Source organism: Xylocopa sonorina, chromosome 11 (assembly GCF_050948175.1).
Source record: "Xylocopa sonorina isolate GNS202 chromosome 11, iyXylSono1_principal, whole genome shotgun sequence".
NCBI lineage: Eukaryota > Metazoa > Arthropoda > Insecta > Hymenoptera > Apidae > Xylocopa > Xylocopa sonorina.
Genome location: NC_135203.1, coordinates 1,649,137 through 1,676,255, shown reverse-complemented (window position 1 = coordinate 1,676,255; position 27,119 = coordinate 1,649,137). Strand labels below are relative to the sequence as shown.

The 27,119-nt window shown below is 49.8% G+C and overlaps 3 protein-coding genes across 3 annotated transcripts in view; 2 read left to right on the top strand and 1 right to left on the bottom strand.

Moving 5' to 3' along the window:
* The window catches only part of LOC143429075 (homeobox protein araucan), an 84,464-nt gene extending 71,929 nt beyond the window's left edge, over positions 1 to 12,535 (bottom strand). Inside the window, exon 1 of the mRNA XM_076904471.1 lies at positions 12,159 to 12,535. Within this exon, the coding sequence (XP_076760586.1) occupies positions 12,159 to 12,269 (111 nt within the window). The 5' untranslated portion in view covers positions 12,270 to 12,535. The remainder of the gene's footprint in view (positions 1 to 12,158) is intronic.
* The window catches only part of LOC143429091 (uncharacterized), a 324,872-nt gene that overhangs the window by 189,283 nt on the left and 108,470 nt on the right, over positions 1 to 27,119 (top strand). The gene's annotated exons all lie outside the window — the stretch shown is intronic.
* Positions 20,982 to 27,119, top strand: part of Sowah (ankyrin repeat domain family member sosondowah) — a 102,023-nt gene continuing 95,885 nt past the window's right edge. Inside the window, exons 1-4 of the mRNA XM_076904788.1 lie at positions 20,982 to 21,143; positions 21,319 to 21,380; positions 21,864 to 22,256; positions 23,220 to 23,369. Coding sequence (XP_076760903.1) covers positions 21,017 to 21,143; positions 21,319 to 21,380; positions 21,864 to 22,256; positions 23,220 to 23,369 — 732 coding nt within the window. The 5' untranslated portion in view covers positions 20,982 to 21,016. The remainder of the gene's footprint in view (positions 21,144 to 21,318; positions 21,381 to 21,863; positions 22,257 to 23,219; positions 23,370 to 27,119) is intronic.

The following is a 27,119-nucleotide window of genomic DNA, read 5'->3' as shown; positions in this document are numbered from 1 at the left end:
AACGGGGGCAGCAAAATGCCCTGGCCAAATGAAATCTCGTAGCGAACCGCCGCTCGAAACTAGTCTGGCAGGAAACACGAGCGGAGCGAAATACCTAACTGCATGTCTGCCGCGTGTGCCGTAGCGTTGTGAAAATTCTCAGCGACAAAAAGGGGTTCCGTCCGATCGAGCGATCCCCGTTTTCGACTTTCACGTCGAGACGAAGGGGGACGGACAGAGTCCTCGCGGAACGGAGGAAGCGGTCACGAGAGGAACACGGCGGAGAGCCGGCCATAACCGGGCACGTTTTATGCGCGTATAAACGTACGTGTAACGACGGAACGAGAGTACACACGCGCCGCCTACTCTAACCTGTTAACAAATATCCAAGGCGGGCGGTTAACATGCGTTTACGATAATTTATCGTGCCGGCGTAGCCGAGGCGGGCATTATGTTTGGTACCGGGTACACGCGTACGCTCGCTGATATCGGGTCACCCGCGAGGAATCGGAAAGAAGGGCACCGGTTCCGTTCTACCCGTTCGATCGCGACCATTCAGCTCGTTCGAATCGAGCGGCTACTCCGCGGCGACACTCCATCGTTCTACGAGCGCTGGAGAAATTGCGCGCGGAAATTGCGAGAAAATTGCGAGGAAATTGCGCGGCCAGAACGACATCGATCTATATATAGGCGTGTTTTCCTCTGATTGACTAATTCGAGCCTCGAATTAAACTCTTTTTGAACGCAATTAGGTTGTACGCGTATTTTCTGCCCGGTATGTAAAACCAGGCTCCACGGCCGAACCACTTTCGACTCCCGTCGACGGAATACATTATCGAACAGTTATCGCCGGACGTAGCCGCGGGAAGCATCCAGCGATATTAATTTATCAGCGGGGGCAATAATTACTCCCGGTTGATGGCCGGTTTAAGGGCGATCACGACAACGAGACGACTCGATCGAGAAAAGCAATACAAATTATACCCCCGGTCCCCGTGTCTCTTTTCCCTCCTTCTTCTTCTCCACCTTCTTCTTCTTCTTCTTCTTCTTCCCCTCTCTCTCTTTTTTTCTTCCTCCTCTTCACCTGATCGCCGAGCGATCGAACACAGCGACGAGCCGAGCATCATGATGGATCGGGCCAGCAGCTTTTATCAATCGTTTAAGCGCGATCGTGCCCGGATTGCCGAGGAGCGCCGCGCGATTTCGCAATTGGCCGTCGATATTCTTTGTCAATGGGATCGCACGGAACGTTCCCAGAGTCGGTTCGCGACGATCATCGATCACCGGAGGCGGGCTCGCCGTGGCGCGTGATCGAAATCGCTACGACGCGCTTATGCGCGCCCGAGGACGCCGGGAGCGTCGACGGCCGGATTTTCTCCCCGCGATTCGCTCGATCAAAAGGACAGTGGAAGAAGAGGGCTGGGACGATCCGGGGAAAATCACTGCTATTTATAGAGAAGTCCAAGGTGGACACTCGACTGCGACACTCGTGTACCTTACAATTGTTGCTTGTAACTATCACTGATTATTCTAACTTTTCTAGTTGACGATAAGCGTCGATACAAGAGATATTGTATCAGAATATCAAACACTGATATTTCTTTCGCTAGATCCCTGGATCACCTCACATACACGCGTATCGTAACACAAATTCCACTGTGTCGTCGATAAAAGATAACGCGATGGACCGTGCAATAATTAACCAGCGATAACTGGAGGCAATAACCACGAGCGCACTTCATTGACGCGCGCTTATTTCACTGCGGAATCATCGCCGCGGCGATATATCCCCGCGTCCGCGGTGAGAAATCGCCTGTGCAGCCAACCGGGCAGAGAGACAGGTACCAAAGGGCGAGGGAGCGAGCGAGAGGGGTAGACGGAGGCCTGGTACTCGAATATCGGGAACACCCTGTACACATTAAACGAGCGAGATACGGGGGCCTTTAGCAGGCGAACGGGAATAATAATTTCGAGTGCTCCTCGCGGAGATAGATACGAGCACGAACCAACAGGAAGAGGAAGAGGGTGAGAGAGAGAGAGAGAGAGAGAGAGAGAGAGAGAGAGAGAGAGAGAGAGAGAGAGAGAGATAGCTCGAGATATACGTTACAGGTGAGAGCGCGGAGTATCGCGTGCTGCAAACGAGCCGGCAGCTGCCCGCTTCTGGCTACACGGTCCCGGGCTCTTAATATGCGGACTGACCGAATGGGACCGATGCTTTCGTTCTTACATCGAACCGTCCTATTACGTCACGTCCATCGAGCGCAACAGCTCTTAGACGGACACCCTCTGATTTGCGAGGCCCTTTCGCAAAATCTGCCATCGGCGATGGCTTTCCTTTGCCTCTGGCCGACTCTGTTCCTCATTGTGCCCGCGGTATCGAACGCGGTATTCTCCGCGTTCCACTTATCTTCATCGTCGATTCCGTTCCATCCTGAGATATTGTACATAGATTCGCATAGCTCTCATTATCGACGTGTTCGCGTGATTTCGTTCGCAGGTGCGATTTTGGTGCGAATTATGGTCTCAGTGACGTCTTGAAAAGGTAGGCAGGACGTAATGTTCTTTATGGTATCGGTACTGCACACATTGTATCTCCATAATATATAACGATCTTTGCGATACGACTAATTAAAAAGTGGTAGCCTTATTTTGTAACTGTAACGTAATCTCCCGTTTATTTTCCAATTTAATTCATTTATTAACTGTCCACAGTGGGTCAAATGAACCCTTTCTGCGGGCGTGCGTGTAAATCTCGGCACTTTGTGAACGCATAGAGATTCGAAGGGAACTAGATGTTTGGCGATAACACCACTGTCCACCCCTTCGCTTCACTTCACCCCATTGTTACTCAGTTTGGACAATTTTGAGAGGAGGAACAAGAGATTCGTGACGAACATTGACTAGACCGCTGTCGATTTACTTTGTCGAGCGAGGACATTAAGCGGGGCCCGGTGCTCGATCTGGTCGTTAAGGTTTCTCAAGAAAAGGGTGCTTTTTCGTACGACAGGCCCCGTGAAAGAGCGACGACTGATTCACGACACCGGCGATATCCTCGTCCCGCGCAAGGAAGGGCGTTTTAACACGAACTTCGGTCGGGTCTTTAATGGAATTGACAGCGGCTCGAGGCGGTGTTGTTCTCCTCCTTTGAAATAATGCCCCATTTGCCAGACTCGATTCGTTTTGCTCCTGATCGTATTGCCGCCGGTAGGCGCACACTGCCGCTCTCGTTGAGATCGTTTCGGGCAACAAATACGAGGTACGAGTCACCTTTCGAAGGACTTCTTGTTACTCGGGACGGAAATAAGGGAAGCGGTAATAACACGTTGGCTGCCGATGCGTCGACAGTGGTACCAGATCGTGTAAGACAGAAGTAAGTATAGGATTAACCGTGACAGTGTACGATGTATAACAAATTCTAGCAGTTCGAGACACGAACCGAGGTACGGATATAAAGTTAGCCGACGCCATGGTAATTGTACAGTGGAGACGGTGATACTCGGATCTTGCGCGAACGAAACAGTCCGTGAAACACAAATGATACGAGAATATAAGAATCAGTCGTTGGGAACGTTGTAACGAAACGAAAAGAAATCGAGTCGGAAGGTAAATTAAATAATGTGCACGTACGCTTTCAGTTCGCGACGAGTCACCGACTGATCATCACCAGGGGTAGTATTAACAAACGCATTCAAGTCCGTGCGAACGTTCCAAAACGACGGAACGAGCTATCCACGTAAAATCCACCTGGAAGTCACGAAATCGATAAGGCTCTGAAGGAAACACGGGAAATGGCAGTGTCACTTGAAAGAAGCTCACAAGTTTCTATAGGACGAACGTACTCGCGGTTCACGTTGCATCGATGAACCCCGATCGCTGCACGTGCATGAAAATTACGTAAAATAGATGCATCGGATAACGAGCGGCAAGTGAACGCGCGAGAAGCCCCGTTGTAAAGAATCCTGCCAGGTGGTGGATCGACCCCGAGGAGACCGTGGGGAAAAAAAAGTAGCGGGTAAGTCGAATTAAAGGAACGACTTGTTGGTTAGTCGGCTCTGTGCTCTCGGTTTTTCTCTGACGGGGGTGGCGTGACGTAACAGGGCGAGAAGAGGGCGGCGGGGGGTCGAACGCCGGGCAATCTGTTTTCAGCGGCTGGATAACCTCGCGTCCCTTCTTCGTTTTCACCCTGTCGTCGCCCTCTTCCGTTCCGCTCCCCCTTTTCGGCTTTGGCTAGACTGCGACCGCGGCTCGGTAACCACCCACAGACGCTGCTGGGCGTAAAAAGCACATCCGAATTGAATCATTGCTGAATAAGCGGGAAAGTGGCTAGCTGGAAGGAAGAAAGGGAGGAAGGAAGGAAGGAAGGAAGGAAGGAAGGAAGGGAGGAAATGGAGGAGCGTCGGGTAACCCCGGCGGGCGAGGGTCGTTTTCCATCCGACTCATTGGTACACCTCCTCTGTCATGTCGATCGTTCCACCACGCTCCCTCTATGCGTGGCTTTTTCTCTAGAGCGACTCGCCAACTGGTTCGTGTGGCGGGATAGAGCCGAAGCGCGCTTCGATCCGTGAAGCCTTTGGAAATCGTAACGAGCTTTAGAGATTTCGAATAGAGGAACTTGTAGATTGCACTCCTATGGAATTCATGCTCGGAACGGGTTAACCATTATGCACGAATAGAGCAGCGTTGTGAAAAATACCGCGTAACGTGAACACGCATTTGTTGATTACCTTTAACTCAAGTATATAGCGTACCTAACTCTGTGACGGGTGACGTTTCTCGATCGTTCGAAAACGCTGCACAATCGAGACAAACGAGCGAAATGAATATCTTCCTCGATCAACGATGGGAACAACGACTCTAGGATCGCGAGAGAAGATCGTCCATCTGGAATTTCGCGCCTGAATCCCCTGCAGGAGTGACGTATCCCGGAAGTAACACGGCGCAGGAAAATTGGCCGCCGCTGACACGCGTTCGTCTGATCGAGGGTGAAGCCGAAAGGGGCCGCACCGCAAACTGTTGCGTGAAAATAGCGGGAGGGCCAGGCCGCTTAATAAACCGGCGACGAAGCGGATCGTAGGCGGCAGGAGCGTGTAGGTCGCGAGGCCTGAATAAAGGCGGAGTCCCTCGTTCTATCCTGGCCACGGTGCACCCGGGTTCGGTCCTAGCCTCGCGTTAACGCGCGTCGAGATAAACCCTCACCCTCGTGGCGAAGCGTGCTGCGGCGGCCAACCAAGGGTCGTTCAATTAGAGAGCGAAAGCTCCCCTTTCTCGCCGTGAGGCGACTCGCTCCGTTTACGGGCGAGGGGTCGAAAAGTTTTCAAGGAACGGGACGGCAGCGCCTCTTCTCTCTGGGAACGCGAAAAGTCAAAGGGAAAGAGCTAGGAGAGCGAGAGTGGGAAAGTGGATGCGAAGACACGAAGGGGAGAAAGCACGGTTGTCGGAAAATGGAGAGGCTGCCTCGGGACCAGTGTGCGTGATACACGACCGGCCGCAACGACACAGAAAAGATTTTTACTGCTCGCTTGGAGAGATTGAGCCGCGCTCGTCGCTGCTCTCTGCTGCGACGAGTACGTAGTGTATTATTGCGCGTTATACTTTTGTCCATGGGTGCTTGAACAGTTGCTGCGATGAAGAGGCGTGCATGGTGGTTCTTCTCGAGATAGAAATCCGGTTTTCTTTCACAGAAATGTACCAGACTCATCAATAGTTTAATATCGAACAACAACGAAGATGCTGTTACAGCAATGCCAAGTCAGCAAATGCCAATTCACAGGTAACAAAACTACCCCTGTTTCTCGACGAGTAAACGCTAGACGGTGATTCCTCTGAATACAAAGACGCCGTGTCTTCCAAGTTTCATGAACCTATTCGTAGCGTCTGAGGGAGCATTAAACGTTTCTCAGATGCAATCTTTTTTAGCAACAAGTGGCCGTCGTATTTCTTGAACCGTGCGTACCTATACGCGAAATCTTCGACCGGTAGTTTCGCCGCGAGGCATCGCTCTCGACGACTCGGTAGCGAGCTGGCTGGCCAGTGTTATTGGAACGGAAAGCGCGATGCGTAACGACGGGGTTCGGAGGAGCGTGGAACCGGAGGACGCGTTGCACGTGTCCGTTCGATGCGGGATGCACGTGTCGCGTGTTTTCACTCGGAGAAAGCCTTCGCCATTCAGCGGTTTTGGGGTTTGGCGACGCGTACGACGAGTGCGACGGGTTCATCCCTGGCGAGGGTGAACCCTGGAAGCAGGAAGGGCGACAAGTGGGTGAACGACAAGTGCGTATCCTGGCGTGCGTCGCCGTGCGTCGCCGTGCCTCGAGTAACATCGGGGGCCGTTGTGAACGCGCGCAGCCGTGTAAACCTCGCAACGAGCGTTCGGTAAAAGTAAGTAGTAGATATCATCGAGCGAAACGCTCGATGGAGCGTCCCGTCTAGCGACATCTTTCCCCTCTTCGTAGCGCCATGGGAGCTCTCTGCGTGGGACGTTCAGATTGTGGGAAGATGGTATCGCTGCGGTACGAAATTTAGTGTCAAGAGAGAAAGAGACGATGTATCGTATCGTTTCATGCATCTCGCGCGATGCCCGATAATTCCAGCCCGATTTGGAGAAGATTGATGCCGGAGATGTGTACCGTGTTATGTTTCTCTTTCCGTCTTTCTTTTTCTCTCCCCGGTTCCTCCCGAGGAGGAACACGCTCGAATAAGGCGGTTGATTAACTGCGTTCATATTTCATCGACGCGGTTGTAATTATACGCAACTCGCGCGGGGGCCAGTTTCGACCGGGAACGGGACGCGTCGCCCCGCGATAGACTTTTCTACTTAAGCGGATTTTATGACACGGGGTGAATTCTTTCCGCGTGTGATTCACGCGGCGCGGTTTTAACCGCGACTGTAAACGGCTAAATCTGGTTCGCGACGGGGTTGTAAAGCGCGGCCACTTACCGCGCGCGAATATTAAATCGTTAAATCGTAAAGCGCGCCATTACTCTGTCGTCCATTCAGTTCGAACAGACAATAGCCCGCGCTGAGACATTACACTCCAAGGAATCCCCGAAATAGGTCAGTTTGCGAGACAGCTGGTATTAACAGAGACAGGCATTATCTGTCCGTTTTCAACGACCTTCGGAACTGGCAATTGATGGGCAGCTCGCATACTTGGCGACGCCACTCCGGTAGTTGACGCCCTTATAGAATACGATCCGTGGGGAGTAGCAAAGTTTGCTGGTTGCGATATAATCAGGGAGTTGCGATTAATTGGGTTCTAAACTCGAGGAAACCGTTCTACCGCAGGAATGTCATCGAGACGTTTCGAGTCTCGTTCGTGTAAAACCCGCGAGCATTTCAACGACGGATGATAACGTGATATATTCGGGGACGTCGGTTTCGGGGCAAACCATTTGGTCGTTCTCGTATCGAGAACGATGCGTATTACTTAACAGGCTAACAAGGGGAATAAAATTTTTTACGGCACAGTTTAAAAACTCTGCGGAGGTCCTTAATCGTCGGCTGTTAATCAACCCTAATTAATACGCGGCGATGAGATCTGGACCTCGGAGGAATTAAGAGGCAGCTGGCCGTGGATTAAAGTGGTAAAGGTGTTACGTATCCTACGGAGCACTTTGAAACGTCAAGATTAGCCGGATAACAAGCGGCGTTCTCGGCCGCCTATTCGAAAGCGGCGAGAGGATTGGAGCACTGATATCAAAAAAACGGTCAACGGGCCGGAAGTAGAAGTCGGGGGCTATAAAGAGACGCATCGGAGTGATCGGAGCCCCGAGACAAGTCGACGGTACGCGGTAAAGCACAGGTGTACCGTGCCATAATTTACAGCTAGCTAATAAATTTCACCGAGAATCTTGTTCGTCGGTTTACGCTTCTCGAATCTGGAGTCGTATCGTCGAGTGGTTGCGCGCCAAGTTCCAACGGCGAGGGACATAAAGCGACCTCGACGATATTTAGGGGCGACATTAAGGGAAAAATAATTGTCACCGCGCGCGGCCGCCATTGATAAGAATGAAATGCATTAACGGTCCCGGGATCGGACGAGCGGATGATCGCTAGACGCGATTCGAGAGCCGAACAGGCGATCGCTCGCGAACCTGCCGGCACGATCGTTCAAATTTATCGTGCATCACCGTCCCGGTGAACGCGTTCGAAATCGCTCGATTATCGTATCTCATTCGAACAAGAATGAATGGTCGACGAATTGGCCGCGTCTCGCATTCCAACTCGGCCGTCCCAGGCGACGGAATATTTAGCCTGGCCGATGCGTGCCCGATGCGTGCCCGATGCGTACCCGACCACCGATCGGTCTTCGCCAGACGAAACACTTTGCATCGGGGATCAGAAGCGCGTCCACATCGCGAGCGTCCGCGCGATCTGTCTTGGAAATCGCGTGGAATTCCACGGACGTGACCGTTCTACTTCTCATTTCATTTTCACGACGTTGCCCGGGCCGGTGTCCGAGCGAAAACAGCAATTCGGAAGCAGCCCGTACGCCGTCGTTATCGTACGAATCGGCCGAGTTCTCTCACGAAGCGCGTACGTGCTCTGTGCACCGAGCCACCTTCGCGTTTTTTCTCCTACAAACCACCGTCCCCGGTGTGAACCAGCCCTTAAGGGTACGCAAGGGTATCGAGGTCTTGGAAGAATGTCGTGCGTGAACTTTGCCGCGGCGTCGATCCTGTTGCCCAGAAATTAGCGTTCTGAAACTTTCGGCAAATTTGTTGCTCACTCGGATTTTCCAAAAGTCCACGCCTATCGGACGCTTCGTGCACGCGTTGCGTAAGTATATTACAGCTGCGTCGGTCGAACGTACCGAGACAAAAGGCGGCGGGTGTGCATAAAATTACCCAATATGGTAATTGGCTGCGAAATGGTTTGGAAACGGCAAAGAAGAAGATGAAGAAATTCATGGCGGGGAGATGTGGCGAGAGGACGCGGGGAGAAAAACGGTCGCGCGATGGCAGACGAGGGAGTAAGAAAAAAGCGGGACAAGGCGACAAAAAAGGAGAGAGGCGAGGAGAAAACACATACGAGGAAGGAATACGAAAATGGTGCGGCCGATCCTCGGATCGAACGTGTTACCTATGCGCGAGTAATAAGCCCCACACGATATTCCCACACGGGCCCATCCTGGCCCGCCGTGGGAAACTCATACGTGAGCGCGTCGCGCGCGCGCGAGAGACGCGCCAGAGCCAAGGGCCTCATGCCGGCCTCGCGAGCGAGCGAAACTATTCCGACCCGCAGGTGCTGACTTTTTTTCGATCGAAAAAAGCTGCCGCGTTTCAGCGCGCGGACATTTTTCACCGCGCAGCTGGAACGATACCGCGGCGCGTATTTGTCTCTGGTTAAATTAAAGAAATACGAGGGGACGTTTTAATTGGGCCCCGTTATTTACCGCGGCTCGAACGGGTTGATCGAGGAGACCTTGATTTTAGTATTCCACCCGGCATCTGGCCGCAATTTGCACCGTAATAACGCCGGTTGTGCAACATCCCGGCGACGTTACGTCGAATACGATTTTTCCAATTTGCAAGTCGCATCCATCCCCCCCCCCCCCCCCCAACCCCTCCCGACCAGACACGAGTAGCAGCGTTTAATGTTTTAATCTCTCGAGGCGAGCATTAAAATCGCCGGGAGCAGGATACGCTTCGAACCAGGGAGACTCGCTCGCGAGCACACGTTCGATCGGTTGTTTATAATTCCCCGCGTACGCTAAGGAAGCAATTTACTACTTCAGCATCCACGACGCGCCCTTCTACTCGCCTCTTACGACAGGTAAGGTATACCCTGAGTGTATTCCGACCCGCACCCAGCCGGGGAAATAATAACAGCAGCAACACGAATCCCGCGCGATCGAGCGTACGCAATCAGCGTGTATCCATACTGGTAAGTACGCGTACGTAGAATCGTTCATTATAATAATGCGCGAGGCGTGTGTGTGTGTCGGGGCGCACTTGCGCGCGACCGTGCAAAGAAACGGACAGCTGATTGGAGCTTGTGTTGCCGCGGTTATTACCGTCGCCCGTCCGCGAGGGAAGGATTAACCGGACCGATACATAGTTCTCGTGTCCCGGAATTTGCTCGTGTGCAGGCACAGGTACACCCGAATATAAGGAATACACGCGTCGACGGTGAATCTGCGCTCACGATCGGATCGAGCCACGTATCGCAGCTGCAGGTGCCTCTAGAAATTGGCGGCGTGGTATCGAGCAAGGAAAAGAGAGGAGGCCCCGAGACGAGGCGAGGGCAACAGGCCGATGCTGCACGCGCCTCTGACGGCACCGATGCCACCGATATCTTCTTAAACATTCCTATCCGCTCATTCATGCCCGGCTAAATGCCTATAATTCCCGGGCATGATTACAGGGCACCGTAACCAACGCCCTATGGACCCATGCTGTTCCACCGCGAGAGCTCGTTACGTGGGACCCACGAAATTGAAACAGAATGGGCGCCCACTCTCGCCCCTTCCGTTCTCCACTTTCCTCTCTCTCCCTTTCTCTCTTTTAACCCTTCTCGTCGGCCGTACGCGAGCCCGTCGTCTCCTACGTTCGACCCAACGCGGAGCAGCCACCGAGCCAACGAGCCATAACGACATCTAAATTTTTCGCTCCGAATCGAACGGCCGATTGCCGGTTAGATTGGGTTAGGTTAAGCAAACAGTGAAACCACGGGAACGAACGGCAGCGGACAGCTGCCTTTCCCGTTCCGATTTCGGCGCATCCCGCTGACGATCAGCACCCGTGTCACGTACCGCGCTTCGAAAGACGAATTAATAACGAACCACGACGGTCTGGCTAACGCGCGGCGAGACTACTTCTCGATCGAGTCGAATCGTCGTGCCACTGAAAACCGTACGGGGGGGGGGGGGGGGGGGGGGGGGGGAACCTTTGCCCGCGACAATAATTAAGACAAATCACGGAGATAAATTACCGGGAATATCGTCTAATTAATTCGATAAAACTGATTCGATGTCGTTGGATGAGAGGGGAGAGAGATTGCTCGAGGAAAAACATGCAACACGTCGATTGCCATCGAAACCAGCGATCGGATGCACCGCGTGACGGTTTTGGTTCGTAATGTGTCAATTAGAGGCTAACAGAGATTCGATATCATACCGATAATCGTACTTCCTGTATGAAATGAAACTGTTATATAAAATATTGTTTCCTGGAATAGAAATATTCGAAAGCTTTTTGCGAGTAAAGTTTGTGAATCGATTTCGCTGGTGTACAGATACACGTAAACGAAGGGCACACGTTCGGGTTTATTATAAATTAAAGCTTTTTTCACGCAGTAACCCCTTATCGAGAAATAATTGGAACCATACGGCGGTAAAGCCGTAGCTAATCAATATGCGATGTCTTGCATCATCGTGCTGCGCAAATAGTCCCGCTGGTTGTCACCTACGTTGATTTACGCGACTTTTGTCACCGATTCCAACGATTATATCTATTTGCTCTAGATACACAATTCGCCTATTTATTATTCCCTTTACGCATTAGCTACGTTTGCTACTAGTTGCAACGTTTTATGAAACAAGACCAGCTCGCTACGTTATTATCATAACGCGTGACAGTGGGGCCCACCTGTGCGTCGCGTGGATTATTTTAAATACACCTTTCCTGAATGGACGTGCCCTCTGGTTAAGTTTAAATACTATGTTTTCGCGGGAAATCGCGTTAAAACGTACACGACTGTATATCACCGGATAATAGCACGAAAGTGTAAACCATACGAACCGATCGGTTGCTACCGACGTGTACAGTCGCGTGCGTACCTAATTATTCGAACAACGGTGATTCATCCGCTCTATATCAACTATATGATGAGTAGAAAGTAAATTTCCTGCGCACTTATCAGAGCACGTTCCAGATCGCTCTTCATTATTGCAACAAATTGTGACCGTTCCGATTTTCGTCGATCGAATGTTAAAGAAAAATTACCGAGGCAACGTTCATCGAGTTCGAAAGCCGGGCGTACGTTGGCACGTGATTTCTCTTTCAGCTCGAAGCGAAAGCGCGTACGCCGGTCGTCGCAGAAAAACGGCAACGCGCGTCGGTCCCGATCTCCCGCCCTTTTTTCCCTGGTCCGACCGCGGGCCCGATCGAGCGAGACGGGCCCGATATCCCTCGAGTAACGTCGCGCGGCCGGTGTAGAAAGAAAATTGGCTGCTCACCTCCTGTTGCTGAATTAGGAAGTCCGGAGCGGGCGGCGGCGGGGGTGGTTCCGAGCCGGAGACGTCCTGAAGCAGTCCCACGTGCTCCCAGCAATCTTCCGATATGTCCATGATCGTCCCGCTCTCAGCCTCCTCCTTCTCCTTCCTATCGAAACGGCCGCGACGGGAACGAGGAAACGGGAACACCACGAAATCAGATCAATCCGTTTCTCCTTGGCCCGGCTGTCCGGTTCCCAGATATCTCGACGATTCCCTATGGAAAAACCGGAAACTATCTAAACTGGCACTTGGTCACTCTATTTCTATCTTTCTCCTCCCCCCTCGGGCCTCCCTCTTCCTCCCGCGCGACGACGGTGGAACAGCCCGGGTGTCCCTGGAACCCCGTCACTCGGGAACCGGCACTCGTGATCGAACGTTGGGTACAGAGGGCACGTAGCCGACGCCGCGAGGCGAACGGAAAGGGGGCAAAAAAAAAACAAATGAGACGAAAGAGGGAAGAAACGTCGGCGAACGGAGAACGCACGAACACACGGTACGAACGTCGACACGGCGTGTCGCGTGACCCGCGTTCTATGACGACGACGACGGCGTCGAGGACGACGACGGCCGTCGGTGGTGGTCAGTCGGCGTGGAATGAAGTTGGCCCGCGGGTTAGGTTGGGTTAGCCGAGCCGGAGTTGCAGCAGCATCAGCGGAGAGGGACGAGAGGGCAGAACGACGAGACCGAGCGGGCGTGCGAGCGAAAGAGAGGTGGAGGGAAGAGCCGAGCGGAGCACGGAACAGAACGGAACAGAACAGAACGGAACGGAACGGAGCGGAGCGCAGAGCGAAGAGTGGCGAACGAGCGGGCGTGCGAGCGAGAGGTGTCGGGTGGTGAAGGCAGCGAGGGAGAACCGGGGCCGCGACGGAGATACGGGTCCGGTGAACGGGAGAACGAGAGGGAATGCGCGGGCGAGAGACAGGAGGGTGGGGTTAGAGAGAGAGACCCGTAAGGCGTAAGTCTGCCCTAGTCGCTCGCTTAACCGTGCAGGAGGTGGCGCCAATATAACCCGTACTCCACCTCCGTCCGACAAAGAGCTTGCGTATACCTGTATGCGCCTGTTGGTAGGCCATACCGCCTACCGACTACTGTATCGCAACATTTCTGATCCCTGCCCTCGCTAATTATTACCATTTCACTTATTTTACTTTTTTATATATTCCTCTTACTCATACTCCTCTAGCCGGCGCGAACGAATATCTTTCTCCGCGCGTTTACCAGAAACGATGCTCCCGTACTGTGTCTTTGCCAGGATGCGCATAGCTGTACAGGGTCGAGGATGCGAATTGTTTCCGATTTATCATTCACGTCGGTAGATCGGACCGACGAACGCGCGAGATACATATCGAGGCGCGTTGTAAATCCTCCCATCGGGGATTAACACCTATCCCTGCCGCGGGATCGTCCAACCTCGCGAACGCGTATCGCATTACTTATCGCAATTACCGCAATTCTCCATTTCCTCGAATCGATCTGTCGACAAGAGGGCCATTGGCGCCGATAAACGATCGCTATCCACGCGGATCGGACCGTGGACCGTACCTTTCGCGTACACCTTCCGATAATCGACGACGACGTGGGCGGTATGGCGGATTCGCTCGAAGACCGCGAACCCTCCTGCGCGATCTTTGCGAACGGTGGGTGCCCCGTCCTCCCGGCGATCCGGTCGTTCCTTCGAACCACACGCCATGGAGAAATGTCGCGAGTGCGTGGCTCTTCGCTCGTCGCGCGTTCCCTTCTTCGCGGATTCGCTCGATCTGTAAACATTTGTAAATGTCAGAATGCATGTTGCTCGAGTTTTCACGTTTACGCGCGCAAATGGCCGCGGTTACGTAACCAGTCACTGTTACCAACTCGACAACTATTGTCAAAATTAGATTTACAGTTGCACCGGTAAGCGTTAAAAACAGTTGACGATCCTGCGTCTGCTTCGATAATTGGGAGGCAACGTTTTGTTCGATTGTCGCGATTGTTCGCGACTTGGATTTCTAATAAGTTTAAATCTTTTTCAGACACTAACGCTCCGTTCTTCCTTTTACGCGAATACTTATCCAGCGGCGAGAAAAGAAAACGTGCAAAGTTATGATTTATGACCAGTAGACGGTAATCATTTACGCATACGCTGTTTGAGTGGATGAGGTAATGAACAGCGAAAATTTTAGCAAATTAGAAATTCTAAACAGATTGGCGACGGTTATGGAATATGAGCGGTAGGTAATTGCTCTTTTCTTCGATGTGAATCAAAACATTGTCGTTGCTATTTACAAAATTGGATTGGTAGCTGTAATGTCGTTGTCAAGTTACGTAACGCAACGCTAAATTGAATGTTTTGTCCTCGAAAACGTCCCCCTGCGCGGATTTCCTCGCTGCATCCAGGTAAGATTCACCAAGGATCATTCCGTGTCCGGTTTCGTAACGCGTGCAGGGGTTAAAAGTTAATTGTATCTATCCGCATTACGTCTCTTGGTTCTTCGCTGTTCATTTCGCATGCATACTGCCGCGAGAGTCGTTAAATACAAATTACAAGCCCGCCAGTCGCGTTATTACACGCTGTCACCGGCGACTTTTTGCCCGCGAACTTTTTCCCCGCGGTTTCTTCCAACGGTCGCAGTTAGTCCGCACGACAAATTGCAAAATAGTCGAGAAGAGTGACACGCGAGAGGTGCACGCGCGGCTCGGAAGTGCGTGTTGCACCTCGGGCGTAATGGCAGCTAGCGTACGTTAACGGACCCCTATATTTAGTGACACACTTTTTTGCCATCCGTGCACTTAACTAGCCGCGCGCAGCTCGGTAGCCGCGTTCGTACCTGGAAAATGTCGGACAGAATTTTCGCGAGCTTGCGTTCTGACATAGATTTAAATGCGTTGTCTGCGCGTCGCGTCGATTGCGACGAGGGCATCGAGAGAGCATCGAGAGAGCATCGGGAGAACGAACGCATGGACATCGGGCAGCGAGTCGAACGAAGGGGTTGGAAAGCGATATGAATGCGTTAATGCGTCGTTACTGACAGCAACACGAATCGTTAATAGTACTTTCGGCCCTCTTCCACGTACGTAGCCCTCCACTGCCGATTTACTTCGACGTGCGTTCAGCTAGCCCTTCTCGCACCGTTTACGTTTAATATTTCCTACTAGATTTTTTAATGCCAGTAAATAACGTTTGGAGGAACATAATTTTTAGAAAAAACAATATTTTTTCTATATGCATTTTTTCCCTCTTTCATACTTTTCACATTACATGCTCACTCCCTGCAATCTCTTTGCACACTTTCTCCATTTAATATCTTTGGATACATAATTCTGTGTCTTAACTAGATCTTGTTGCCCTTTTCTACAATTTCGTTAACCCTTTCTTCCCCCTTTTGGTCGCCCCTTACGACAAGCAATGGATAGTGTGGGTATATTCTGATGTTCAGCGCACAGAGATATCGTGTCGTTTTATTTTTATTTTTTTTTTTTAATTTCTGCCTATTGATAGGGTGCGTTTTGATTCACCCCTGTCGTTCACGTCGGCTGGCGTACCCGGCTTCAAACGCTACTAATAGTCACCACTTGGCAGCCGTTATTATCGCGCGCGCACACTCTGAAATAGCACGAGCTGCCACATCGACGTCAAAGATTGATCGTACGCGACTGCGACATTCTCGTTGCACGTCGGCGCATCGATAAACGCAATTGCTCCCGCATCGAAAACGCCTCGTATGAATCATGTTTTATTATTTATGACTTTGGAAAATTCGTACGACGCTTGTATCTCGGATAGTCCTAATCGAACGCTGCATTAGTCAATGAAAAAATGAGCAAAAAAATTGATACCACGATTATAGATCGTGCTGATGCTTATAAATACAGAATTATCGTAGAAATGCTAAACCAATTTATGCGTGTTAACGACAAAGAACAGGAAAATATTATTTTAAATAAATATTTATCGCTACGTGTCTACAACATATTCGACACGAGCTGTTGCTGCAACAACATTGGGAAATAAGGTGTCGCTAAATGAGGAAGGGCTAAAATTGCGAGTCGAATGTTTCTTGCGAAACGTTTGGTCAAACGGACCAGCTGGTCAATTTCCGCGGTGCGTGTATATCGGCGAAACAAAAAAGATGATGAGCTATTAGCCGCGCCAACGTATACTTTGCTCTTTTCATGGACCTCTAGCCACCAACGGCACAGCGACCCTGTAGAGTGTTGGTCAAGCCCTCGACTTTGTATGCACGGAAAGCCGCTTTACGACGTCAACGAAGGGGACACGCGCGCTTCGGTTGGATACCAGCCACGATAATATGTAATGCCTGTATAGATAGAGCCAAGTGCTCGATCGCGAATCTTTGAAGTCCGAACTGTCTCCGCGCCGACAAACTGAAGCCGCGCGGTGATCGAGTACTAAAAATCATCCGTACCGAGTACTAAAACTATGAGAAAGCCAAACATACAGTACTCGTGCTCGCGGCCGTCCCCTGGCTCTACCAGTCCTTACATTCGTCCTTTCCTCTCTTTTTTTCTTCTCTCTACTCGTTTCTTTCCCTCTTTTTTTCTTTTGCTACGTGGAACGAGCGTATATACGGGCGAGCACCTGTGGCCACTTTAAACGACGCGCCATGGTAAACGGTAGTCAGGATAGATTGAACGATCCGATAGGGTCTTGGCTCTCTTCTTTCGCCGTGAGGATCGGGACTCGCGCTTTTAACCCCTCGACTCATTAGAGCCCATAACTCTGTTCAACGAAACGTTTTACGTTCGCTGCGGTGCGGTATACGTAGCCACCGAAAGGAAGCTCGGCCGCGCATTATACCGTATTTTAGCGTGCTACGCGTATATCTTCATGCTTCGAACGAAATTTATTCCTTGGACGTGGAGTTGCGGACTCGTTAGCTGTGCACGTTAATCGCGATAACTGTATCAAAACTGATTGAGGGACCTTAATGCACGTATAATGCGCCGTATAATACCGTAATTGCGCGGAATCGACCTCGACGCGCGTGACGTTCGAGCGAAGGCCTCCCCTGTTCTTCTTTACCTTTTTCCTTTTTTTTTTTCTTTCCTCCCCGCCTGTTGCAGGACGGTTTTTAGGTAGTCGAATCGACGAGGTGGACTAGATACGCACGGACTTCGTTGTCTGTCATCGACGTTTTTCCCGCGGACCTCCCACCGACCTTCTAACGAGACCACCAAAGGGATGGGACGCAAAAAAGTCGCGCAAGAAACCCACCAAAGTACGCTCTTTATACAGGACGTTTTATATCTTGGCGAATGCCGATGCCTGTGCGCAACCGCTCCAATTATGGACGAATATATGAGTCGCTTTTGTCGCATGGCGGGTACGCGGTACCATCGCGACCCTTTATATGGGTGAAACGATAGAGTGCGCAAAGTCCGTCATCGAGTTCAGGTCGAATTTACTGTTACACGTCGTCGTTGCGTTGCCATCCGTGGATCAGACGGCATGATCTAAACGCCTTTTTTCTCCCTACCTATTTCTCTCTGCACGTTTGTACGTATAAACGCGTGTACACGGGACTTTCCGCAAGAATTCTTCCGCAAAAACCTAGCTTCCTCCGCTGCGATACGGAATCCTCGCATTCCGGTAAACCACAACAGGAAAAGGATTCCGCTCGAAACAGAAGTTAAAAGCGGATAACGTAGCCCGTATCGCGGCTGTTCTTCTACCGGTAGGTTCGGTTATACGAAAAGATCGATCGGGCATAACAACCGTGCCTACATAACACCTACCGATCTGTTCCGTGATTCAGTTTCGTTGCATGGAAATACTGGTGTACGGAATGTACCTTCATTCAGGATAGAACGAGGCCGAACGAAGCTACTGTAATCTGTTCTTGTACCATGATTCCGCGTGTACTTCGAATGGCTATTGTTCTGGAACGGGAATTAACAAGATGAATAATCGGCGTAGACGATGGGGAAACGGGGGAAAAATGGTAACGAGTCGAATGAAGTCGTTCGCGAAAGCCGGAAACGTTGCGATCACCACGGATACACCCTGGCCGGATAGAAGCGCGAGTGGTTGCGCCCGAGCAACATTTCTGGTTGCTCGACGGCGCAAGAGACTGCCGGAAACCATACATTACGTAATGAATTCTTGTACACGCTGGGACGAGCGCGGATGGAATAAAAAGGTGACTCTCGGTTGCATTGTCCAGGAATTAATTAAAATCGCGCGAGAAGAAACGGAGGGGTTAGCGAGGGTGGTTGCGGAGTGAAAAGAAGCTCGCGGTTCTCGTCGGGAATCCCAGCGGCGACATATCACGGAGCGGTAGATCACACGAGGCTCCTTTCGCAGTTTGCACCGGACGGGATAAAGCGCTGCAGCGGCTGCAGGCTCGCGCATCTTTTACGTATGCACGAGCATAAGCATAACGCAGAGGGAACACGGGTAGATGATATCGTGGATGTGCACCTACGGGGCCACGGGGCGTCGACGCGATTCCTTTGTCCTCGTTCACCGGCCGCTCGTTCTTCTTCGCTGCAACCGCCTCGGAACCCGCACGACCTCTTGGGTGCGCGCACATTTTGTTCGCGGAAATACCACGGCCAATCTCGTGCATCAATCCCGCGGGGGTTTAGAATTGTATCAGGGAACACGGCCGCGTGTTGGCTACCGTACCGGTCAACGCGATTACCATCTGATCTACACCGAGATGGATAGATAGATGTTATTTGCGTTTCGCATACGATTTTTGCTGCCGTTTGTCCCGCGGGAGACGCGCACTCCGCCATCCTACTCGCGCGCGGTTGTAATTATTTTAATCGACCCCGATCTCTGATCGTGACGACCCTCGTAATTGGTGTTACAAAATACGCTTAACGCGCGCGTCCGCGGTTGTTTTCAACAGCTTTATGGGTCACTCGCTGTGAATTGTATAACGGTGACTGTTGAATAGCCGCGTCGAGAGGCTATTTCACCAGCAAAATCGTTCGATCGCCGTGGACTCTTTAAACCGGGTCGAGCTCGATCGTTACTCGTAACTTTTCATTGGAATATCGCCGATATAAGGGGTTTAATTATAAAGGCACCGCGACGTTTCTTGTCCGTGGACACGCATGCTTGTGCGTGCTTGTGCGTGCTGCACGCATATACTCGGCCCTCGTCGCGCTCCTCCCTTCGCCGTTCGTGGCTAGCGCGTTCACGCGTATTTTTGCACACGAGCAGCTATTAGTAAGGCTATTCTCTCTTCATTATAAAACATTGTTACGAAGAACCGTCCTCGTTATAATTTGATGATTTCGCAGATAATCTTGTTAAAGACTGTACGTATTATGCTAATCGCGAACCCACTTTCGTCGGTTCACGTATCCACACGTCACGTCCATATCCTGCGACGATTAAATCAACGTTACACGGGGTTACTCGAACACTCGATCTTGTTGCAAATTACATAACGTGCTCGCGGATAGTAAAATTTCTTGTGGCAACAACGCGTAAGACCGTTCATTTTTTTTTCTTTTTTTTTCCTTATGTCGACTAATAGGTGTGGACATCGGGAACGTGTAATCTTAACCGGGGTCTAAAGTGGTGGGTCTGAACGGCACCCCTGGATAATTGCTAACACACACACTGCTCGACGCAACCGCTGTACCAGCACTTAGTACGTCGTCTAATAAATCAATAAAGTGCGATATGAATTCGAAACTACACGCTTCGGATTGTTGTCGGGGCGAACTCTCGTTAACTGGCCAGACGACGCAGCAAATAACTAAAATCAATCACACTATCGATCATCGTTGATCGTTGATTCGCATGGAAGCGGTCGATGTTTGGTATTTAAAAAAGTTCCCATGCGCACGGTAACTCGCATTATTTAGTTCACGCGACGGGTTCGACGTTCGCGTCCACGGAATATAACGCCGCGCCGGGCTGCTAAAAGGTTTTACGAATCGTCTATTTGCCCGCGGAGAATCGAATATAGCCAGCGCCATCGTGGCACGGTTAATAGATTCGGCGGCCAAGTGAAAAATCGGTTTTCGCGTGACCGCCAGCCTTTTTTTTTACGCGCGCCACGGCTACGTGGGACGCGAGCTAACAGCTGGGATCACGCGTTACATATTCCGCGGCGTCCTACACAATTATAACGCAATTAAATTGACTGGGTATTATGCGTTATGCATGAGCTCGTAACGATTGCATTCGTTACTAATGATGTTAACAATTTTTTTTTTTCACCGCAATATGATTACAGCTCGTTAGTACATTATAAAAGAAAGAAATTACACGGTGCGTTTCTGTATGCATTTTCACGCATACGTAATATCCATTTGCATCGTCAAATAGTAATTAGACGTCATTCGCTTGTTCCCACTGTTTACAAAGTGGTAGAAAGATCCCTGTAATATTAACGCGTTACAACGTGTTAATATATAATAAAACGTACCACAGGTAGCTATTTCAAAACGTAAACAAATTATTTATGACAGCTATGTCCGTTTAAAAGAGTCCAGGTGTACTTTTACGCCACTCTCTGTATTCATTACACAGAGAGCACCGGATCGTAATTTGCACACTCGCCTTGAAACCGGTTACGGGCATCAATTTCGAACTAGATAGGCTTCGTTTGGCTCTACTTTATCTCTTATCACACTGAAATTAAACACGCCCGGTAAGACGTAAAATTACGCGCGTAAAATTAATTTATTCTATCGCTATTCGGCTTTTTACCTCTCACTAGTGGGGACCAGTGAGCTACTTTCGAAGGGAACGGTCGTGTGTACACGCTCCGTGCGAAACAGAGTTTGTTGTTATCGACAGCGCGGTGAGCAGAGGCGGTAGAGGCGCTGCTGTACCAGCCAGTAGTGACAAGATGGCGACGCCCAGTGAACTGTCTCTCGAGGAGATTCGCAAATATTTATTGGAAAACGGCGGTACAGCTCGTAATCACGACGTGGTAAAGCACTTCAAGAAGTTCCTTACGGATCCGGAAACACGAGGTACGTTCGAAATTCCCTGCACGAGGTGGCCGGCTAACTGTCTTACTTTCGCAAGGTGTGACCCCGTAGTTGCACGATGTACTGTGTGTAAACACGGGACGAACGTTAACGCTCGTCACACCCAGCGTGAAATTTAATCGGCAGAGAGTGAACAGTGCACAAATTTACGTTACAGTCGAGGCGAGGAATCGGTTCAAGGAATATGTAAACACCCTGGCCACTATAAAGAACGAAGAGGTGCGTCATCGAGTAACAATTCCCTTCCGCCTTGACAGGAGCGACTTGTTGCGCGTTGCGCGACGTTGCCAGTTTTTCCACGTCGCGCGCGGTTGACAAAAAATTTATCTTACCTAGAGAACATATTCGGCTATCTTTTTTCATCCTGTTTTTTTTTTTTTTTTTTTTTGAATTACGCATCGCGTTTATTTACATAATACGTTTTTTCCTATTTTATTTATTATTTCGAAGAAATTCTGTATTGACGATGGTAGTGCGTAAACTCGTAATCGTAGCAGTCAGGATTTGCGTTATTTAATTAGTTTACGAGCTTTGAAACTATTGAATTATCAACGAAAAATGTTTATTATTGTACTTATGTATTTTCAAATTTGTAGTTTCGTTTTATTCATTTCTTTATCAAACGAAAGGAAACAGATCATTCTGGTCATCGAAGGCAACATTTTTATGCGATTAAGATTGAATTGAAAATTGTTCGAGCAGGGTGAGAAATATTTGGTTCTGAAGAAGAGGTATCGTCAAAATTCTATAGAAGCAACTACCTCGGAGCAGTTTGCGTCACCGGTCTCCACTCCGGACATAGTCACCCCGGTCTCTCCTTTACGAGTCCCGCCACCTTACCGACCGCCACCTCCTGCACCCCTCAGCCCGTCGGCGAATCACACGGACACGGATCACCGCGACGAGTCGTGTTCGAATTTCGCCCGCGAAGAGGCTGCTATCAACGCGCGGAAAAATGGCGTCGATTGCGACGAGACCGGATTCTCAACGTCCTCGCCTCCCGTGCCGCCTCGCCGTAAAAGTCAAGATAAGATCAAGATCGAGAATAAGGAGAACGTCGACAGGAATAGGGGAGGGTCAGAGGCAGTTATCAAGGTGAGTTTCTTATTTTTCCAAGCGAGCATCCATTTCAGAGAATGAAAAGAAAAACGTGAAATCTTATACGAATTACGAAACATAAAGAGAGATAGAGAGAGAAAGAGGAGAGGAGAGAGTCAGAGGGAGAGAGAGAGAGAGAGAGAGAGAGATTACCGTAAGATAAACAGCGTTAATTAAAAGAGTATCGATTTTCTCATATTCTCTTGACTAGAAATTCTCTGGACACATAAGTGTTGATAATTGATAAGTGTTGATAAAATTTCACGTTTCTTTTTCATAGACACGCACGCCACGTAGTATGTGTTGCCTTATAGTATTCTGGTTGTGGTTGTACATGTACATATAAGTGTGCAAACGATAGAATGGTTGAACACGTTTTCGCTTTATCGAGCAATTACGTTGACCAGATAATTTGTATATGTAATGGTTAATGTGTAATATAATATGTTACGGGCATTATTGAGAAATAGTGTTACGTGTACATAGCTTGATTACGTAAAGGGGTGTACACGGTTACAGTAAATGTTACTTAAGCAGTGCGATAGTGAACGTAGTGTACGCAACAACGGTGTTTCTCCTCTCATCCTATATCGGAACGCTTAACGTCCTTGTGTAACGACACTAGAATCCGTATCGTACTACTTCAGCGATCGGACCTCATTCCCACAAATTCTGTCTCGGCGTCCATAGTCATTTCGCATGCTTAAATTCTACACGCGGCGCGTACTGTTATCTCGCTTTAATTAGTGGCATGAAGGTGCAGCATAGATTAGCGCTTTTTTTTCCAACGTGCACCAATTTCGTCGTGTTTCCACACGGTTCTTTTCTCCCTACCCACAGTTCACGTTGCCCTCTTGTTGCTGTCTTGTTGCTCGCGCCGGCTTTAATCAGTAGTTGGTCGTAGCGTTGCTCGTCGTTACTTTTTCTGAGACTTGGCAATTCGAGATATTGAACATGCAGGAAGATGAGGCTGTCGCGGCGAATCCGGGCTCAACCGAGCAATTAAGCTTCCGCGAGCGGATGCAACGTTTCAACCGGCTGGCCAGCGAGACCGATCTCCAAGGCAGGCCTAACGGCACTATCACACCTACTAAAAAGCGATCAGACAAGGTAACCGATAACCCTCTGTTAAGTCCTAACATATGAAATGTCCATTTCATTTTTACAGTGTTCGAATGAAATCTTCTTTAAAGATCAAACGATTTTTGCATAAACGTCAATGTATTGTACCCAATATTTTTTAATCTCCTGCCAATAACGGATCCTCGAAGTAGAGATTTTAATGATATTTCGCTTTTTCCCTTATTGCAATTTCTTATTGTGATTTTTGCTTGACTTGTATATTTTTAAACCTCGTACAACGCGCGACGAGGAAACGCAAAGCGTTCAAACGGACACTTTCATATGCCACGACTTGGCAGCAATTTTATTTGTACTCTCGCCTAAAACGATTGCGCGCGTTGAATAGATCGTTGTTTTCTCACCGTCATCGCCGCGGGAAGTAGCGATAATTATTTTGCCGTTCGTCCACGGAATTGTACCTCGCGGCTGTTCAGTTCATTGACTAACAAATTACGTTAGGCATTGCGTCCCTGCCCCGCTGGTTCGCGCTACATTCCACGCTGGTAAGGTGCGCCCCGGTGGCTGCCTAATCGCGGTTCGTAATCGGCAACGGTGCTCGAAATAACGGAATTAAATGGTTGCAAAATGTAGGCGAGATATGGCCGGGGAAAGTAGCGCGTGGCTAGGTGAAAACGTATCCAATGGGAAAATGATGAAATAAAATTTGTTCAAGTAATTACAGAGTCTCTTCTGTATTAGCGCGAAGAAAATTATAATTTAGAACTATATTTTATACCGCATAAACGAGCGATGGTATTTAAAATGGCCGCGAATTATCATGGCTACGGCACTGTAATTAATTAACGATAATTAACGTTCAAACTTGCCGCGGGCGTTGCAAACTTCCGGAGACGTTTTCCTCGGTCATGACTTCCGGAGAATAACCAGCGCTACATTCAATCGATAAGGATGACGTCAGCAAAGACCGGTCGTCCGATTACTCGGTGATCAGTAATAATTAATCAGATTATATTTTGCCAAACAACGGCGCATCTTCCCGTTTTTCTGTTGCAACACGCGAGTTGGCATTGACGCTCCGCTCGATGACCGCATACTGCTTGCAACAATATCTATTATTATTACTGTTATAAGCCACGTCCGTTGGCGCTCCTAGCTAATTACTCGACGCTACGAACGGGTATACGCGTTCGAGTTACGCTTTCAAACGGTTATTAAAACGTACAAACGGCATAATCGGCCGCCTAATGTTCCGACACGTCCCTCATCGTGGATAAGATATCGACAAATCACTCTCGCCCCAAACAGAAACCTTCCGCTATCCGGCAGTGATCTTCACGCGGATGTAATTCATGTGAGAACACGCGTCGAGCGGCTTCGCGGCTATAAATATGTTTCTTTTAGTTCCTCCGGATAAGATCGGCTAATAAAGCCAAGTATTTACAAACGTTTCGCCATCAAATCGTAGCTATCCATCTGCGAACGTTTCACAGCCGACACATCGAGCTATCGAGGGAGAGAAAAAAAAAGGGGAGGAGAGACGAACGATTCGAGGCGATCGATGGCTCTCGATGGCTCTCGATACATCGAATAATCCGCACGCAAGGATACACGCGTACCCCTTTCTTCCTTTTAGCGAAGGGACGCGGTGCGTACAGGTCTGACTGCTCATCTTGCATACCGAATAGACTACTAAGAATCCTTTTCTCGTATCCTTTACACGCGCGCCTCCCGCCAGTCAGCTCCTCTGCATCTTCCTCCTTCTACTCTCCCGCCGTTTCTCCTCCGTCATTATCTCTCTCTCTCCCTCTCCCTCCCTCTCTTGTCCACCCCGATTCTCTTTCCCTTTCTCATCTCGTCTGTCGTTGTTCGTGCGCCGTTTATCGCGGCGAGCAATATTCATCGCATTTGAATATCCTGCGGGCGGTATCTCGCGTACCGATCAGGATGTTGCGTCGATGTTGCCGTAAATCATAATTAGCCGCGCCTGCAAAATTAAAAGTGGAGGATACGGACGGGCGGGGGGAGGGGAGGAACGATAGGAACGAGAGGTACCTTTTCCGCCGCGGCCCTGCAAAAGCTCGCGCCGCGGCCACGCTCGTCCTTTACGCGCCCCCGATTCTCCATCATGGTACCGATATGTTTATCGTGCCGAACGATTAAAAGGACCAGCCACGTGGAACCCTCCGCGCGGCAGTCGGAAGGAAGGAGAGCACCTTGGCTTGCGTCCGCTTCGCTCCAACGCTGCGCAACTTGCCGGTGAAAACGTATCTACCATAGGTTTGGGTTGCATCAACGTGGAATACTTTTCAGCTGTTTGCTGTCCGGGTGCTCCTTAATAAATTCTTGCGCCCCGATACGTTGTCGGTGCATTCGTTACCAATAGGTGAGAATGTTGAGACTCCGTTACGTTTTATGTAGGTGCGTATTCCATTCGAGGACGACCGTCCTACAGAAAGAACTCCGAAACGTCTACTTTGCAAGAATGTTCATATTCATGATATACATTCTCGAGGATCTACGAACAATGGAACATTGTCTGCGTGACCTCCAATACAATTCCGGTGTATCTATGCCTAGATTGTTCGCCCTCCGAAAGAAACGCTAAAAGTCTCCCCGTTCGAGCAGGAACGGTTATCTAATATCTCGGTGTATACCTGCGGGGCGATGTAAAGTTAACCGGAAATTCGAATCGGTTGAAAGCCAGCATTCGTCTGCGTACCGCGTGCCGCGAAAGGTGCGCTCACGGGTGGCGCGTGGGCCCCGGGAACGATAATTATTTATTATTCAACCGTCGTCATCTATTTGCGGCGGCCCGTCTTTCATGTACGAATTCCAACCGGGCGGCTGTTAATTTTTATTAGTCGCCAGGTTGGATAGGGTTTCGGGACACGCCGGGAGAATCCTCTCGCCTCCGGACATCCTGTAATCTCACGGGAGCCCTCTCTCACTCCGCCCGTGGAGGCAGACCGTCCGCCTGCACGCCGGAGCTTTCCTCGCGGTAATTATCATGCAGCATGGCCACGGTATTCCGCCCTTCGCATCCCTAATGAGCCGTTTAGCCCGGCGTTGTGTCGCGTGCCGCGTCGTTTTGCTTGACCGATCGCAGCCGCGTCAACACGTTTCACGTAATTTTCCGTCGCGCTTTCTTCGAAAGCCTCGTTATGGGTCATTGAATGCAGCCGTGGCCGCGCGCCCGTGAATGCTTATGGTGTATCGTGACGTAGACGATCGGGGATCGTGATCCTGGGAATCGTGATTCAGAGAGCTCTCACATGTTTAGAAATCGATTCGTAAGACGGTACACACGTTCTTCTTTATATTTGTAGAACTACTTTTTTTCTTCTTGCTTATAGTTCGATCGATCGATTCATTTCCTTGCATTTATGTTTCGCGTGCCTGTTGTAGTTCGTTTCCCTTTATCTACTATTTTGCGTGTTCTTCGTTGATATTTTTTTTCTAAATCATTTATTAACACTTTGCTCGCGCACCTCGGTGCGTCAAATAGCGTTGTCTACGGGAATAAGTCAGATTTGGAGCAGGACAATTAACACGATTCGTATTACGAAAAGTATTCCGTGCCTGGAACGTTCGTTGCGACGAAAGGAAATATTAAAACGATGCCAGGAAGTTAATGCGGTTATTCGTAGTCACCGTGCTTCGGTGCTACGGGGACCTGGCTCGTTTTTATGTAAATTCGCTGGAAATGTGGGTGGTAAAGAATACTATTAAGAGTTGTATCCTCCGTGAGAATTTTCGTAATCGTGCCTACATCCACAT